This window comes from Berkeleyomyces rouxiae (assembly GCF_048999995.1).
Source record: "Berkeleyomyces rouxiae strain 22BRR77 chromosome Unknown BrBRR77_ptg000003l, whole genome shotgun sequence".
Lineage (NCBI taxonomy): Eukaryota > Fungi > Ascomycota > Sordariomycetes > Microascales > Ceratocystidaceae > Berkeleyomyces > Berkeleyomyces rouxiae.
In genome coordinates this window covers 345,956-363,764 of record NW_027396493.1, presented here as the reverse complement: position 1 = coordinate 363,764, position 17,809 = coordinate 345,956, and the positions used below count along the sequence as shown (strand labels likewise).

General features: G+C 48.1%; 4 protein-coding genes across 4 annotated transcripts; 2 read left to right on the top strand and 2 right to left on the bottom strand.

Annotated features, from left to right (window-relative positions):
• Positions 1-36: 36 nt before the first annotated feature.
• BROUX77_003260 (uncharacterized protein) lies at positions 37-1,102 on the bottom strand (the record flags this gene model as incomplete). The annotated part of the gene is made up of 4 exons (XM_073747892.1): positions 37-99; positions 151-445; positions 513-516; positions 592-1,102. The coding sequence occupies 4 exons, from the start codon at positions 1,100-1,102 to the stop codon at positions 37-39; spliced, it is 873 nt and encodes a 290-aa protein (XP_073605685.1).
• Positions 1,103-1,259: 157 nt separating this feature from the next.
• BROUX77_003259 (uncharacterized protein) lies at positions 1,260-2,688 on the bottom strand (the record flags this gene model as incomplete). The annotated part of the gene is made up of 2 exons (XM_073747891.1): positions 1,260-2,609; positions 2,674-2,688. 2 exons carry the CDS (start codon positions 2,686-2,688, stop codon positions 1,260-1,262), a joined length of 1,365 nt encoding a protein of 454 aa, XP_073605684.1.
• A 3,751-nt stretch (positions 2,689-6,439) lies between these two features.
• BROUX77_003258 (uncharacterized protein) lies at positions 6,440-7,060 on the top strand (the record flags this gene model as incomplete). Its single annotated transcript, XM_073747890.1, has 1 exon — positions 6,440-7,060. The coding sequence occupies one exon, from the start codon at positions 6,440-6,442 to the stop codon at positions 7,058-7,060; it is 621 nt and encodes a 206-aa protein (XP_073605683.1).
• Positions 7,061-12,130: 5,070 nt separating this feature from the next.
• Positions 12,131-12,634, top strand: BROUX77_003257 (uncharacterized protein; the record flags this gene model as incomplete). The annotated part of the gene is made up of 1 exon (XM_073747888.1): positions 12,131-12,634. One exon carries the CDS (start codon positions 12,131-12,133, stop codon positions 12,632-12,634), a length of 504 nt encoding a protein of 167 aa, XP_073605682.1.
• Positions 12,635-17,809: the final 5,175 nt, after the last annotated feature.

Genomic DNA, 17,809 nt, shown 5'->3' with positions numbered 1-17,809 from the left:
GTTCACTCATTGTCCTGCCTTGAGTCTCGGGTATATTCAAACCAATCCATTCAGCTGTTTCTGCACCTCCATTGCCTGCCCGACGTTGACCCAGTCCAGCTGCTGAGGAGTTAGCCTAGCTTAGCGTATTTTGGGGCAGGCCGCACATACTAATATCACATTCGGCTTTGCGCCCCAACGAGCCTGACACAAGTCAGCCTGTCTCATGATGCATGCAAGCGAGTTTGTCGAGCTGGCCATGATTTGATTGGGTATATTAATCCCGAATGGCAAGCGGATGTCAAGAAAATGGTTGATCATGTACATGTACGTTTCGGGGTGCTGAATGCGTCGCGGTCGGTCGATGCTGCAGTTGGGAAAGTTGGCGTTGGTCTCACCATATGCGTTTTGCCACTGGTACAGGAACTGCGGGAGAATGTAGTTGACTTTGGTGATGTCGGCGTAGCTATTTTCATGGTTAGTTGGGCATTGAGGTTCGGGAGATACAAGGCAGAGCCATAACATCAACATACGAGTCTGTTAGTCACTAGTCAGTCCCATATGCAAACGCAGTATACAGAGAGCACGAGAAACAGGTGCATTATCACTTACCCATAAAGACCACAAGCCGGACTTCGATATCTAGAAACTCTTGTAAGGTCGGCCACTCGTCCAGCGCCGGCTGGCCTGTTGGTTTATAAACGAGGCCATCAAGCCCTGCATCCTTGATTGTTTCGGCAAAGCGCTCTACAGGGATACCGTCGCTGTTTGTCAACAGCAACGTGACGACGTCTTGCGGGTGCGCCTCGATCCATGTTGCCAGAGTACGCAGATACCCACCCAGAGAGCCGGCATTAAGCAGCCAACATGCCGTATGGCACAACTGGATGCCGCCGCGGTGATTACGTGTCTGCACCTGCAGAAAGCGTACTCCTAGATCAAGCTGCCGAGTGGCAGAGATGTACTGGTTGTTGGTGGGTAGAATGCCCACAAAAGCCGAGTTGTGTGCGCCGACTTGGCTGAGGTTGGAGTAGCGCCGGCTGCAAAGCCGCGAGTCGCCGTTGCATCCGAGCGCGGAGCCGGGGCCGAGGGCCGAGAGGACGGCGATAGTTGAAAGTTTCATGGCTGACAGATGCAAGTGTGTGGAGGGCGTAGCAGGGAACAGACAGAAGCAAGTGAGACGATCATACAGCAGCAGAGAACTCCGCCATTTGATCCCCTCCCAACTCCCCGCGCCACGTTAACCCCTCTACTACTGGCAGCCCGAAAAGGCCACTGCTCTATCCAGCCGCATCCCCGCCCTGCACATGCCCGCTTTTCATCTCCTCCTCATCGCCATTCCGCACCACATGCCAATCACAGACCACGAGCCACAGCCCACCCTCCGCCGCGACCCACCATGTCGGCTGTGCCAGCACCAGCAAACACCCTGGCACAACCTCTAAATCGCGCCCCCCGCCGCCGGCCAACATGACCCGCAACTTCTCGGAGTTCTCTACATCCTCGCCCATTACGTGCTCGCGCACCACCTCAGCCAGCACCATTTTGCGCGCGCACCGCACACGCACCACCCGCACGCTCTCTTCGTCGCCCTGTAGCCCACGCACATGCGCCAACCAGCCCTGCATGGCAGCCGCCAGGCCGTGCGGGCGGTACGGCGGTGCGGCTTTAGCCTGGCGGCGATTGGGTGGTGAGAAGAGCGCAGGCACGGCGTCTGGGTCGGTAGACTGCGTGCTTTGGGTCATTGTGTGGAAACGCGGGGCCCGCTGGAAGGTCGGTTGGTGTAGTGGCGTGGTTGGTGGTGAGGCGAGGTCAAGGTCGGAGCCGGATGGGGAGGGGGAAGCCATCGGGGAAGAGGCTGCGCCGGCATCTGTGATGTATGCATTTGGTGTATCTTCGTCATGGAGCGACGCGCCAGAGGCTGAGCCACTGGATATCTCTGGCTGGAGAGCCCTTTTTCCCCTACGCACTGCCTCAGAGGCACCGCTCTCGGCAGTCACATATTCGTCCATCACTAGATCCTCTGCGGTCTCCGTCGCCACAGGCCAGCTGCTGCACAGATCATCTTCAATGTCTTCTGAAATCGACATGCGCCGCTTTTTGCGCACTGGCACATGGGCTTCCTGGCTTGTATCCTCCAACACGTCGTCAAACTCGCTAGCCCACAATCGCGCCATCTTGCCGCCCATGGGCGTGCCCACTTCACCGTCTACGTCTTCACCGATACCATTGATGCTAATCTCGCTCTCCGGAACGCGCTCGACCGGTGACGAGCTAACTAGCTCATCCACAATGCGCCGTACGGGAATCGGTGTTGCGAGCGGCTGCTGCTGCGGCTGCTGCTGCGGCTGTTGTCGCGGGGGCAGAAATAGCAGCGGCGTGCCCTGCCGAAAGGCACGAGATCCAGGCGTCAGCACCGGCGTATGCGCGCCAGTCGCTACCGTGGAGAACGGCGTGCTGGTTCGGCCGGCGAACGGCGTCGAGGGCTGCGGCCGGTCGGCGCATGGCGGCGCCGCTGAGAAAGATGGCGCCACAAATGGTGGCGCCTGGAAACGCGCAGAGTGGAAGACCAGCGGTTGGCTTTGCGCGGGCGGCTGTGTGGCCTGGGTAGATACGAATCGGCTTGGCGCCTAGTGAAGAGTTAGAAATCACATTTTGGCTGAGCTTGCTTTCTGGAGTGGCACAAAGACTCACCACAGACGGCGCCATGTTACTAAGATAGAACAGGCCGAGCAGAAGGGCGAGAGAAGATTTGAAAATCAGAGAAGCTGGACACGGAGACCATCTGTTGGTGTTGTCGTGATGCTTTGATAGACGCTTTCTCTATTGTACACTCTGAGAAAGTTGATAGAGACATACCCTCTACTCTAGGGTTGACTAATCGCGACTTAGGGTTATAGTCTGGCAAAATCTTGTTTCACTTTTGTTGATGTATTGCGGCTGCAAACCCTTGAATCCACCAATATTAGGGTTGTCTCACAATTCAATCTAAGTTGCCTCCAACATGATGACAAAAGTTCAACCCACGTCTGACATGGGACAATGAATGCGCCATCATCATCTCCTTGTAAGTTTCGCTCTCCATCTCCATCGTGACATGGTCACGGAAATCACCTGTCATCAGAATCAGAGTATCAGCAATTATCTCTTGTGCTAGCAATGGAACCTTGCCTTCAGTAGCGGAAGACCCATGGGCTACCTCATATGGACCGAGGTCTGATCTCGAGGATTTTGGACATAAAGAATAGCTCTTTCTCTTTATCTGGTGTATGTAGCTATGGACTTGTAAATAATCGATCATCGTTCTTTTCTCCTGGGATAATTGATTCATTACCTTCATCTATCTCTTTGAACTCGTGACGGTCCAGAAGCATCTTCTGTGAAGAACAACAGTGAGTCCTCCAATCTTCACTGACAGATATGGACTCTAAGCAACCCCAATATTCCCTCAACCACCGCCTAAGACCACATCGAGATGGTACACCTGAGAAAGGGGGAGCCCAGCAGCAAGTTCCGTCCTTAGAAGACAGCAACACAGATCGCAGACAAGACTGACAGCCGACTTTACGGGGGACATAAAGTGAGCACAGCTAGCGAGACTAGATCGGGCTCGGAAGTTTAAGCTCTATGCTGTGGGTGTGTCCTGATAAATGGCCACCTAGCCGTCATTGTCTACCGAGTGCTATTTCGGCATAGTTGGAGGAGATTGGTAGTCATGTTCTTGGATGGTTATATTGACAACACCGGTGATTTTGCATATAACAACCAATGGGCTGCAGTCTGTGAAACTAAGAGGGGCGATGGCTATATGCTCTACCAGCTCCTACCAACCTATGTCATAATTCACACACCCTACACAACCGCCTTAATCGTGTGTTGTTGCGTACAGATAAGGTCAGGCCATAACCTAGTTGCACACATTTGGTTGTAACTATACAGCCTCAAAATAGAACTAGCTCCAAAACAGTGAGGGAAACAGTTGGGGGTAAATGTAATTCCGGGCACAGGCATGTTCTCTGTATACCTCTAGTTATTGGTTGTGCTCAATAGGAGCTTTGTGAATGCGGCATGGGCGCAGGTGGCAGTGAGTTCAGTAAGATTTGCCAATTTGTGACAGCATTTATAAGTAAGGAACTAGTTATGTAAGTCTGCCGACATCCTACAACGTCGGCGCTTAAACTGCCGCGCTTCCGTACCCCCTGTCAGTGGGAAAGTTGAGCGCCATTTCTGCGGGCGTAGCTCATCCATTTCTAGCACGACATTGAGACGAGCTTTACCCTAGTTATCTGATCTTTGTTGCTTTTAACTAAATAACTAGTCAGCTACCACTGATATTCGTGCAAATATAGGCACAAGATGTCTACATATCAGTAATAGGAAGACTCAATGTCGTCCTTTGAGGGATGCAAATTCTGGAACTTTACGAGTTCAAAGACCTAGATGAATGTATAGATCCAATTATGCGAGAAGAAAAACGATGTTCTGTTGTGCTGTTAGTTTGGATCTACATGCAGCGAAGAAGAAAGCATTCTCTACATATTGAAACACCACGTCCTCTAGAACCTTGGAAAAATAAATCTCATTAAGTACATACATATGCTGGGCTCTCATGGCCACTGTGCTGTGCGCTAACTGGGTAGCTTGAGGTGGATGTGAGAAGCGATCACGCCCTTTTGGAACTGATTCTGACGAGAGCCCCCGTCACAAAAAACGACCGAGCGAGAATGCGCATAGCACAATATAGACTAGAAGCGATACTCAACAGAGCAAAGACCTAGAGCACAAGAATTGACCAATGGTGGACGACCCAAGAAACAGGAACCGTTGACTTGTACAGACTCACTGAGGAAATTTTGACAAGCATCTCCTAGGCAGCTTTGACAAAGGCCCAGAAGAACGGAGGAAGAGACCATCCATGGTGGACCCGTGAGTGCCAGGACAGACACAAAGAAGTACTGGCAGCCAGAAGAGCCCTGGGGAGCACTTCTGCGATCACCCAAGCCGCCCGAGGAGAGTACCTGGCTACCATTAAACGAGCAAAGGCAACCTTCTACAACGGCAAGATAAACGGAATGGCCCAGACAAAGGAAATCTACAAAGCCGTGGGCTGGACAGGAAGCACCACGCGCACCGAGTTACCGGCGGTCCGCACAACTGAGGGGACGCTGGCCAGGACGACTGCGGGAAAGGCCGACGCACTGCTGGAAGCGCATGTGAGAAACAGACTGCCGGACGTGGCACCTCCGACGATACCGAAAGACCGCCACCCCTTCACACTGGATCTCACAGTTGAAGAAGTCAAGAGCGCCGTGTTTGCACCTAAGAACACGGTCCCAGGACTAGACGACATTCCTAACCAGGCTCTAAAGCTGGCATGGGAAGGACTGGGAGAACACATCACTAGACTTTTTAGGCTGTGCATCGAAAGAACACATCACCCCAAGCCTTTCAAGACCGCCTGCCTGGTGCCAATTCCAAAGCCAGGTAAGGCCGACAAAAACAACCCGAGGTCGTTTAGACTGATCTCACTGCTCTCCACGCTTGGGAAAGCTCTGGAAAGATTGATGGCAAGAAGACTAGCGAGGGAGGCCCTTGAAAGAGGTGTGATACACCCTTACTACGCTGGAGCGGTGCCGCAACGAGCGGTGGTGGACCTGACCCTATCCTTGGTGACGGAGGTTAAACACGCATGGAAACAGAAACAGGTGGCATCGATGCTCACGTTTGACGTCAAGGGCGCGTTCGATGCGGTCACGCCAAACAGAATGGTGAAAAGGCTTGTGGAACAGAAGTGGCCAGCAATTTACTGTGGATGGGTCAAATCATTTTTGGAAAACAGGACAGCGAGGATGAGAATAGAAGATGAGGCGTCGCCAGCAGAGCTGCTCCCAAGGACTCTACCTCAGGGATCGCCAGTCTCACCAGTGCTGTTCATGCTGTTCATGTGTCCCCTGTACCGTATTCAGATACTCAGAGAATATACAGGTGACGGGTGTCTGCTGGCGATGGGACGGAACTTACAAAAGACTACCAGAGCCTTGGCGCGGGATCTACAGGGTTTGGAGAATTGGTGCCAAGCGAACGGACCCAGTCTAGACCCGGGAAAGACGGCACTGATACACTTCCACAAGAAGGGCACAGAAGAGCCAGCAGCAAAGATGGCGGACGGATCCCAAGTCATAACCACGCCGAATGGGGCGCTTTGCGATGGCTGGGGGTATACTTTGACCAGAAACTCACGTTCAAAGCGCACACTGACGTGATGATGAAGAAAGCTCGCAAGGCCGCCGATGCGATGCGGATCTTGGCAGAGTGTTACAAGGGAGCAGGAGTGCAAGCGATGGTGAATGCGACAAGAGCATGCGTGATCTCAAACCTGACTTACGCGGCAGCCACTTGGTGGCCAGCCCCTCGGGAAGACATGTCAGGTGAGAAACGCATGAAGATCATCACCGGAAAAATGGACGTGGTAGACAGAGCCGCATACAGAGCAGCCGCGCCCGCCTACAGAACAACGCCAGTGGACCTGGTACACCATGCCGTCGGGGCCCCGCCGATCACGGTGATCCTTGACGACATCATCAGAGCCGAGGCGATCAGAAGAGCCAAGTACAAGCACGGAGTGCATATCCCTGACGCCTTCGACGGATGGACGGATTGGATACTGGGCACACTACCGAATAGGTACACGAAGCTCAACTGCTGGGCCAGATATGGCGGTGCGCCCGCCCCCGAGGAAATAAGGACGACCTACAGCTCGAAGCTTGAGGAAGCCGACAGGTACATACAGGAGATTACAGACGAAAGCTCTCTGATTCTGTGGGCGTACTCAGATGGGTCTAAGGACTCCAAAGGTTACGCTGGCTCAGGATGGGTTTTGATCAAGCAAGGGGAAGAACTGGCCACAGACAAACTGCATCTGGTGGTCGGGGCAGAAGTTGCGGACGCGGAGGCGATCGCGGCGAGACACGCTGCAGCCGAAGCAGCCAAAGCCACTGCAAACATGGAAAACATCAAAATCGTTATCGGCCTAGACAACCGCAGCGTAGTGGATAGGCTGAACGCCAGGCTCCCAGTTTAGGAGACTTCGCAGGAAGCCATAGACTAAATAAGGGAACTTATGCGGAAGTGGAAAGATGGACGCCCAGGCCAAAGCTGGGAAGTTAGGTGGGTTTCGGGCCACAGACGCATTCCGGGAAACGAGCGAGTGGACCAGCTGGAAAAAGAAGCCGCTACAAAGGAAACAGCCCAGCTCAATCCATTGTGAACTTTGGCTGCGCTGAAATGATGGCGCAACCGGGAGTTCCAAGCAGCGACAGATCGATGGTAGAAAAGCACTGGGCGAAATCTGGAAGCACCGGTAGCATAGAAGGCTACGGCCGGAAAGCAAAACCGAGCCAGCGTGGGCAGAGTCCTTGCGGCAAGGTTAGGGCACGGAGACTTGGACAAGTAGCACTTCCGCTTTGGGCACGACACACCGTTGGGGCGCGAGAGGTGCGGGGCCGAGAAAGACCGTCCACACGTTTGGACATGCAAAGGCCTACAGAAAAGACACGGCAGGTCATGGGTAGAGTGTCTATTGAAGACGGCACGAGGGGCAAAGACGTTGGCCGAGAGAGTCGACAAATTGGCACAGAGGGGCCCGGGGCAACAACACCTCATCAACCAAGCATAGGCCGGCAGAAAGACTGAGCCATTCTCTACTTTTTCCTTTGTCTAGTTTTGAGTATTCCGTTATCTGTTTTACTGGGACCTTTGGGGTGACTTTAGGGTCGCTCTAGAGGCTGCGAGCCTCCGTGTTCCAGTTGTTTGTTCTCTTCGTTCAGGTGTAGACCTGCTCTTTTCATAGTTATACTCTTTTCACAGGTGGACTAGCCGCCTGTGACGCCCATTCAACCAGTAAACCCTGGCACACGGCGTAAAAATAAACAACAACAACAACAACAACAAATAACTAGGCAACTTAGCCTCTATGTAGCGATCCCTACAGCGATAGTTTGACACTTATACAGCTTGGACAAACCTTAACGGGAACCCATACTATCCTAGTTAGCCGCCATAGCCGCCGCAATACCAACTGAGCAAAGAACAACAAATATCCATGTATTTGAGAACAATATATAGATAACCATGTATTAACCTAGATGCCTGCTGCATATTCAGAATCTTCCAAGTTGCTGCTTTTCTGTGATATTTCTCGATATCACTTGCTGGATGAGTTGCGGTAGCTGTGTGGTACTTGGGTTCTGACGTTACACAACGAAGCGAAAATGAATGAACTACATAGTAAGCCAAAGAAGACTTGTTATGAGAGTCCCTGTTCGTTGGCAGTACGGTATGGGTACTAATCTAAATGGTCGACGTACTATTCTAGCTGATGTGAATAGCATCAATCAGGAGGATATATGGCAACTAAAAAGTGTAATGCGGAGTACTGATGATCTTTTGTTGACGATACGGGCCATAAACTAGATTGTTGATTATCCAAGATTCTCCTACCAGGCTTCTATTACCCTTGACACCACGAAGACCTCGGTTGAATTAACCATGAAAGACCTATGCTCTACCAACATGCTAATCAAACATCAGTAGTTCATTGAGACAAAGCTTTTGTTGAGAAATATCATTGTCAGCTACTAAGAAGATTCTGAGTTTTTTCTCTGTGTTAAAAATACATCCAGAGCACCTTCTCGTAGTTTCTTAGCAAAAGGGGCCGTCAAAATATAAAAATGGCGGTGATATTTATGATACAATGACTTCCGAAAATACGAAGAAGCTGTCTGCATCCAGACTATCTATTGCTTGTTGATATAGACATCCTTGTGTGAATAGGTTTAAGTATGCAGGATAACGAACTACTGAATAACATTATTGTTTCAGAAAGTCGAGAATAACCGTCAATAAGTTGAGCTAGGCAAAGCTCTTGATCCTGGTCATCAAGTTTTATTCCCAAACATTACGTCAAAGAGTTTTAGTACGTGACCTAGTAGACCAACTATGATGCATAAGTTTGAGGACAAACGGGATCCAACTGACTTTGCCAGCCATGTTACGGGACTTTTCTACACTTTTCTCATCTTAGTTATGAGCAGCACCAAGGAATTCATCTCTGTCTTTTCCCACAACCTTGAGTGTCATTCTTTCTCCGATAATCACAACTATCTTCTATCCTTCTTCGTCTTCCCCCAAAATGTCTACCCATTGTGTATTTTTGTGTCTACATTTGGCTGCTGAATGGTTGTTCTTTTTTGCATGAGTTATACAATAGCTTGGTTATCTTCTGCCAGTTCCCAACTTTTGTGCGCCTAGCACCAGTGGCAGTGTTTGGATTAGAGAATTTGCACTTTTGTGCATAGAATAAATCTTTTGGGGACGACACAACTTTTTCGTGGGCGACGTTTGTGTCTGTGAAGATGAGCTTCTAGTTTAGTGAGTTTTATGTCTTCCCGTATGATATTCAGTGTGTCCTTGATGGCTAGAGAGCATTTGTTGTGGTTGGCGTATTTAGCTCCGCGAAGCCCTGCTTCCCCGCCCCATTTGTCGATTGCATGCTTCGATTCAAGAGCGTTGGATATCGTCCTTGGTGATGATGGTTCTGCTTGGATGAAACACTTTTGTTTTATTCCGGGGATGTGAGGCTAGGGTTTTGAACTTCGGTCCACCATTACTTATGAATCGTTTTTTCTGGCTTACATCTTGTAATCTCAAGTTAATATTGTGACTATATGTGGTGGTAATGATCCCTCGTGGTTTGATAGAAATCCGGTAGATGCATATTGTGGCGCTATTGAGGCATAGTAGGGTTATCAAACTATTACCCGCTGTTACATGACCAGATTCCTGCAAGGGTCCCATCCCAAGTCCGTGTCTGGTCTGGATATAAAGACTTCCTTCCCTTCTCCGCGAGGTACATACGTATCCTATAGACTCTTAACAGAGTGTTCGTTCTTTGCTACTTTCATCAGTACCTCATCAATTCACCGCTCTATCGTTGAAACCATAGTTACTTCAACAGGTGATATATCCTGTTTTCACAAGAATGGAGCTCAGCAGGAAGTGCCGAACAGTTCCACGAAGCATTGGTAAGTAGCAGGTCTCAGGGTGTGGGTATGACTCGGAAGACCTCACCCGTGTTCCAAGTATACAGCAGGGTCACTCCGTAAAGAGGTACTTCGGGGGAACTGAAGGTACGTAGATTCCCTAATCAGTTAGTTAGTTAATCGTGATTTTGCAAACTTGGGCATTTCTTGTTAAATTGGAACAGTTGTATGTGGAAGACTAGCTCATTCTTCCAGTCCCGTCAAATACTTTTTTTTTCTCAATACTTGATTCGGGCCCCGAGGGAAATAAACAATCTGTTGCTTGATAAAGCTGGAATTATGGCTCTGATATGCCTCTAACTATTTGTAGAGCCAGGTCCCGCTTGCAAGTGGCCCGTCAGTTGTCCTTTTGTTGTGCCATTTATATAGAAACAGCAGATTTACCCCCAAGGACATCCATTGGCTCTCTATCAAACCCCCCCAACCCCCCCCCCGATTCCGTGATTTGGGCGACCTGTCCAACTTCTTACCCCTTTGTTCCATCACTTAGTCCAGAGCTAAAAGCCGACCCATGAATACGAGTAGCCTTCATCAGATGCTTCGATTGAAGTTCATAATAAGGATATCTCCTTGAAAGTATCATGGCCATTGCACATCGGAGAAATGTTCACGGTGGTGCTGTAGCTTCTAGACGACTGCGTGGGTGGGCTCTTGACCATGGAACTGCATGTCTAGACCAAAGCAAGTGAGTATGAGCGCAATAGTATAGACAATTTGTAACAACTTGTCTCTCCAGCCATTCTGCAAGCAGGGTAATACGAAAATAGAAAAGTATGGCAAGAATAGTCGGATGTGAGAAGACATGTGCGTCTATGGCTACTGCTGTATGCTGTTGTGATAATAGAAGTCATGCATTCAACTCTAAACAAAGCCATGCCATCTATAGATTACGTTATGGACCATGCCTACAAGACGGAATACAAGACTTTGTTCTCAAGCTGGCTGGAGTTGCGAGGGGCCTCTGAAATAACAAACACCAAGTTACACTTGTCCAAGTACTTTGAGCTATGAAATACTATCTCCTTGGAAGATTTGTCATAATATCATCAGTTGCCGGTACTTCATCAACACGGAGCACCACGGGGGTCAATGAAAAGAAAAGTGTAATTCATTGTCAATACATTTGTGGACGTCCCAGATCGTCAGAAAGGCTATCACTGACCCCCTCCGCTGTCTCGGTGCCCGAGACTAACGCTATGTAACTTGAATTAGTTAGTTATTCGAAGCTATGTTAACTATTCGATTCTAAATCACGTAGAGATGGCAAAAAAGAAGACGGATTAAAACAGAAAGACCCTTGGATCTTTCAGCCTTCGGTAATTATTGTTCTCTATCCCTTTCATGTTGGCTCTATGCATGTTCCATGGTCGTTCTAGTTCCAGTCACTTGTTCTATACTCTTCCCATAATTGTGTCAAAGCGTGTAAACTACCACTGCGCCAAAAAGACGAACATTCATTTGGACTTGCTTATTTAGTAGGGCTTCTATCTTCCATTATGTACGCTGGGCTATACTTGACCCTCCTTGCGCATGCTAACTGGGTAACTTGGCCTCTTTGTAGGGATTCTAACAGCGATAGTTCGACAAATTGTTCCATGCGTTCTATGCATTATATTGGGATTGTGCCGACCATGTACTTGTACGTATTTGAGCTATAGAAAGGGTAACTCTGCTTTATTCTGGTTATATTCCCGGATTCCTGCGGATCAAAGCCCGGATCTACAACTGCCATGTGCCAGTAGCGCGTGCCGTGGTATGTGACCGAGAGTTTGATGTATTTACACAACTTGTATTGAAAATACTATGCCATCATGATCTTGGTTAGATGGTTGTAGGATACTGGGAGGGTGTCACTTAATGAATGCCACGATATTACGTCTAGATTTCGAGTATAAAGAGCGTCAAATACCACGACAGAGAGCTCTTGTTTTGTTTCCCCCAGTCCACACTCATTCTACACTCATCTACCAATCTCACCTTCAGTCTTTTGTCTCCTATTTCTTCTTCTACTACTCTATCACCACAAACTTCACATTCTTTGAATCCTCAAAATGCGTTTCTCTCTGGCCACTATCATTGCTGCCTCTGCCGTCCTGGCTGCCCCGTCGAACATGGCTGACACCAAGACTCTGGCTACCAGAGGTAATACCCATGTTGTTACCGTCAAGGACGAATTATTCTCCCCGACAAGCCTGGAGGCTGGCGTTGGCGACACCGTCCGTTTTGAATTTGGAGTAGGCTTCCAGTCGGTCGTTGAGGCAGACTTCGAAACCCCGTGCTACCCCAAGAGTGGTGGTTTTGCATCTGGAAAATTCATCACTCCCCCGAGTGATATAAAGAATTCCGAGGTTTACGAGATTGATATTACCAACGAGGATCCTATCTGGCTCTACAATGGTATGAATGGAAACTGCCACAAAAAAAGCGCTGTATTTGTCATCAACTCCCACAATGTTCAGGGAAGATCCTACAGCGACTTTGCGTTCAAGTCCGTCAATGCTAGAACGACCAAGAACGCAAAGCAGAACCGTGGCAGAGTCGTCTCCCGGGATTAAGCGTGTGTATCATTTCTAGCTTTTGCAGACAGTCCAGTGTTGAGGGAAGGACTTGTATCTGCCTCGGCGCATGCGAATCATATTCTTTCGCAGCTGCTCATACGACCGGAAAGATGCAAAATATTTGAGTGGTGGATGTGTTGGATAAAGTCGGTTTCAAATTAGGAAGAACTGCGGAATTGCCATGACCCCGGCCGGTAATAATAGTACAACTTAGCTTGAATACAGCAATCTTTCTATGTAACTGGACGACATGACGAGACTGGATCTACCGTGAGGCAGGCGGAGTTCTGACCATCGTTAATTTTTCAGCATCACAAATTGAAGACAGTAATTATCTCTTTGTGAACAAACCAGTAACTAGGTAGTTAACTATAGGGCTGTGGGTATCAATGAATAAGTTTCCGGCTCTTCTTTTCTAGAACCGTGCCACAACCATGTATGCATCCTCCTTAACCAAAGAAAGTGATTCAAGTGCATACTACCTGCTGTCAAATTGTCGCCATGGGCATCAGCTGAGGCCAAAGTTGCCCAGTTAGCATACAGCACAGCGGCTTATGAGAGTCCAGCGGACAAATGGAAAATAGAAGCCCACAAAGTAAGCAAGTCCAAAGAATGGGGGTTTTTTTTTTTTTGGCGCAATGGTAATTTACACACTTCGACACCTGCACGTATAGTTATCGTTATGTATGTGTGTACAAACACACATACATGTCGTTATTATGTTGGTCCCACAATGCTAAAGACCTATCAGACTCGGCATTCCAAAACGGTGGTCAATGCGTTCTTAGCCGCCACTTCGACTACCCCTGTCGTTTACCCCATGTTCAATACGCGTGTGGTGCTTGGTGGGTTGTTCTAATTGAATAACTAACTACACGTAATAAACAAGGCACACCACTCTATTTTTCGGATTGAAAATGTTGGTAACTAAGCATACAAGCAGCCGCATATCATTCATACCGGGTAGGACTACATACTTGATTTCCTGTCTGCCAGGTTTCCCACGAGTCAACGAACAACTTTGTTTATCAATACGCAAAATTGAGTGACTACCGTACGTACCCCATAACGTTTAAAAAAGGCTCCGTACGCACCGTTTTTGGGGCTGAATGATATTTACAGTCCCTCATTATTTCCAGCGCTGGTTCCATTGGTAGAACCGAACATAACTCTAGAAAGAACAATTTTCGCCTTCCGTACAAAGAGCCGGTGAGTTTTAATAAGCAACATTTGGCAAATGTGCCGAGTCTCCTAGTGGGTTAAAGTCCTGAACTACTAGGTACTACTATAAGGCTCGTGTTCCGTGTATTAGTTAATGGGGCCTGGGTTGGAACAGAACGAAATCTGTCTATTAATGAGGTTCTAGAATCTGAGGGGCGAAATTACGTTTTTGTTATGACTTTGCATTGGAATTACAAGCATATTATGTGAGGCTCTACGGAGCGGTGACGTGGGCTTATATGTATGTAATGGAGAGCGGGTCTAAGGTTGCTCCGAGCCGAGTGCAAGCTTAACTGCCTCCGTGACATGGAGCTTTCGGTTGATTGGTAATCCAATTGAGTTGCAGTTGGGTGCCATGCCCAGGTTTATTTCCTCAGCTCCCCCTAGGCCATTGATCCCAATCCTCACATTGAACGTATTCTAAGTTGTCATTGTACTCTTTCTCGCAAAGCTCATGGCAAACAGCCAACCGCTATGGGTGTAGACGCTGTATCCTTTCGGCAAAATGTATTAATGGGCCTGCTCTCGTTGGTTACAGTTTGCACGTCGCCGCATGATTTCTAGACTACGGTCTCATGCCACAACATATAATCCGCTTATGGAACTTAGGAGTTCTTGGTGATTATCGGCAGTACATGTAAGTGCTGAATCTTGGCAAGGTTTTGCGTGAAGGTAGGAAACAAATAGCACCAATTTGTTGGTTGAGTCCTCATCAATGACGATAAAACAATCATATGCAACTTCTGGTCCTTTTATTCTCCTATTCTTCTTTGTCTGACCCAATCAACATTCGAGTTCCTTGGTTGGCTGATTAGATTTTGCTAAAGAGGCTTTTGGATCATGGGTGCAGTATTGCTGGTTGAACTACGGCCGCCAGACTATTCATCATTTGACTTCGCCTGAAAGCTCCTGTGATGTTTCACGACTTCCACTTACTTACATGTTTCCGCGAAGAAGAAGAATTGTTCATGCAAATCTATTGGTACCCAGCTAATATTCTTTGTAGTAGGACCTCTCATAGTGGCACAAGCTTCATGGGAGAGCACGTATTTTGTGGGTTGTCATTTGGGCCCCGATTGAAAGGTAAACATAATGTAAGCGAATAATTAAAGCAGGTATTAAATCCTTCCAAATCCTTTCGTGCAGCTACTAGGCCGTATACAGTGATGGTCGTCAAGCGTTATCAGGAATATCCTTGACATTGAGCTCAACACAAAGTTATGCAAGGTCACTCAGCGTATCTTTCAGCGCTAGTTCATATTCAGACAATTTTTCAGAAAAATGGATACCAATTATACATTTTCGGGACGAGTTCGTTTATATTTTACAGTTGGCACCAAAAAGTCCCTATCCACCCTAAAAACTACACCAAGACTACATCACAACACTGTAAGCTTGATTGATGTATTTCTCAACCAAATAAACGTCAATGTGGTCAAATAATATATCAAATGAAAGCTGTGGTTTTGCTGTTTGATAATCTGTACATAACATATGGTGTTCGATGCATTCACATTGCCTTTCTTCCATCGACATCTGGCACCCAGCAATCATGCCCTGGGGGACAGCCTTCCGCGTTTCCTTGCCGCACCTTCGAAGTTTGACCTTTTCGGCCTCATTATCCTCATGGCCTTTGACGTGAGAAGGCGCTGATTACAGTTTGCCCTTTAAAGCACTTCAATCGGCCTCGAGGAAGTTTTTATCTGAGAGGTTTGGCGGCCAGCCCATCGCCTCGATTCTATGCTGCCTCGACCATTTCATTCTTGACGCCGAGACATGAAACAGGGCGCCGTAATTGTTGATTTTTTTTTTTAAATTATGATACAAGAGACACTTAAGAAGATGACCTGCAAGACTTTTTGCTCAAAAGTCGTCGTGGTCGAATTGTGGTTGAAGGTTGTGCAGGTGTTGGTGAACAAGTTCGGAATTTGACCAAGTTTCATCAGGTGGTTGGGAACTTTTTGGTGCCCACTGTACGTCCGAGATGGCATAGGTAGCAGGTTATGGAGATTTAGCCGACGGGGGAGGATCATAAAGGTTTGAGACGGGGGAACTAGTTTTAGAGTCCGCCGAGCGAACGCCTTATCCCTGTGTGTAAGAATGCAGTCGGGAAATAGCCTCTCTCTGCCAAGAATCCTCTGCAGCCTTTGAAAGCTTTACAAAACATGTATGTAAATGGGTAATTAACTACAGGAATTTTCAGACCCAGCAGTCCTTGCCACCTCGCAACACGGTGCTTTTTATGTCTAGATCTAAATCCCGTAAGCACACAGACATGTATTGCATGGTCATGTATTAAGGCCGTTGATCTATGGTAAGCATGCATTCAAACATACATCAGCCATCTCGGTGGGCCCGTTATCATACAACCCCCATCACCCAAAATTAGTTTGGTCAACACGAGATAGATTCTGGTCAGGGGCCAACTGACCTAGATAGTGGGTATACACAATTGGTCTAGAAATGGACTTGGGTGGAAATGCTACTGTATTTGACGACATCAACATTGACATACTCGACGTAGTCTGGAGTCAGACCAGGAAGACGGTTAAAAATTCGGAGCCGAGATAGAAGTCGGCATGAGAGGTGATGGCCTAGTGATCAACAATGAAGGGCTTGGGTTTAGAAGTAACACATTCCCCGTAGGTGGGGTGCTCGGAACATGTATTGAGAGCGGAGAATGAAAATTAGGTCTTAACAAGAGTTGACTACAGTCTTTTTGAGAACAAATACATTGTATCAATCAACCACTAATATTTGACTAACATGTTGGTAGAACCCGAGGTCTTCCGTGGTTAGACGGTAATGCTTTCTAAGTCGTGACACTATGCAAGTATCCCTTAGACACATTACTAACAGTGAGGATCCACAACCTTCCCTCCTACAACCCTCGGGGGGGTACCTTTGAGGTTGGCTCTCTCTTCTTGAGCTTTTGCTGAAGGTTTTCCAAGGCCAGCACCATGACTCTGATACTGCTGCCATTCCCATGAGTTTTAAGGGCCCGAGTGCGTATTCACATCACTTTGAGAGGTTTCCTTGTCAGCGATTTACCTCTTTCCTACTCACTCCCGACCCACGATCGCCGAACCACCACCGCCTCAACCCACCCCATCTCGGGATTCTCCCCCTTTATAACTCAGAACTGTCTTTTCAAGGTTCAACGGTCCTTTCCAGCTCGCCTACCTTTGTTGACCAGGAGCTCTACGATCTTCGAAAAATCGTGGCCTCACAGCGGGGCACCGATAGGGTGTCGTAGCCCTTAGGAAGCCATTGTGGGCGTGTTCGTCGAACACCCTCCAGGGGATATACGGTCTGCAGAATCGGTGAAGAATCTTCTTCGGGTCTTTCTGATGAGATGGGTGGGAGACACGTTCACCCCCGTAAGACTCTAAATACAACCAACTAACTAACAGTGTTGGTCCAGCCCTAACACTTGACGAAAGCCCTAGCTTGACACGCAGGTTCAATTACCAATCTGTATCTCTGCATATTGGCCCTGATACCAAACAATATAGAGCCCCAGCATAACTGAGTCTTTCAAAAGGCTTGCCATTGCGTCAAAAAAACGCTGAAGTGCCGTGCCTCGGACAAGCTTTCCGCCAACGCAACAAGTGAGCCAACATAGTATTGATGCATGCTACTATGGTTCATTTTGATCTCATGGAAAAAAGATGCTAATTCAGAGACTAGCACAGAATATGTTTGGGAATTGTCGCTGCGAAAAGATCACAGTACAAAGGAACGCCGTTGGGCTAATAAACCCAAAAGAGTCAGTTTTCGACAAAGCCTTGAATCCTAGTGATTTGAGAAGCAAAAATGGCAGCAACACCAATACAGAAACTTCTATAACTAGATAACAGACTAGCTATAAAGTTGCTGTTTCTATTGATGCATAGCTGTAGGGCTTCAACAAATCGCCCGCTGACGGCACCCGCCCCACGTCTTTGGTTA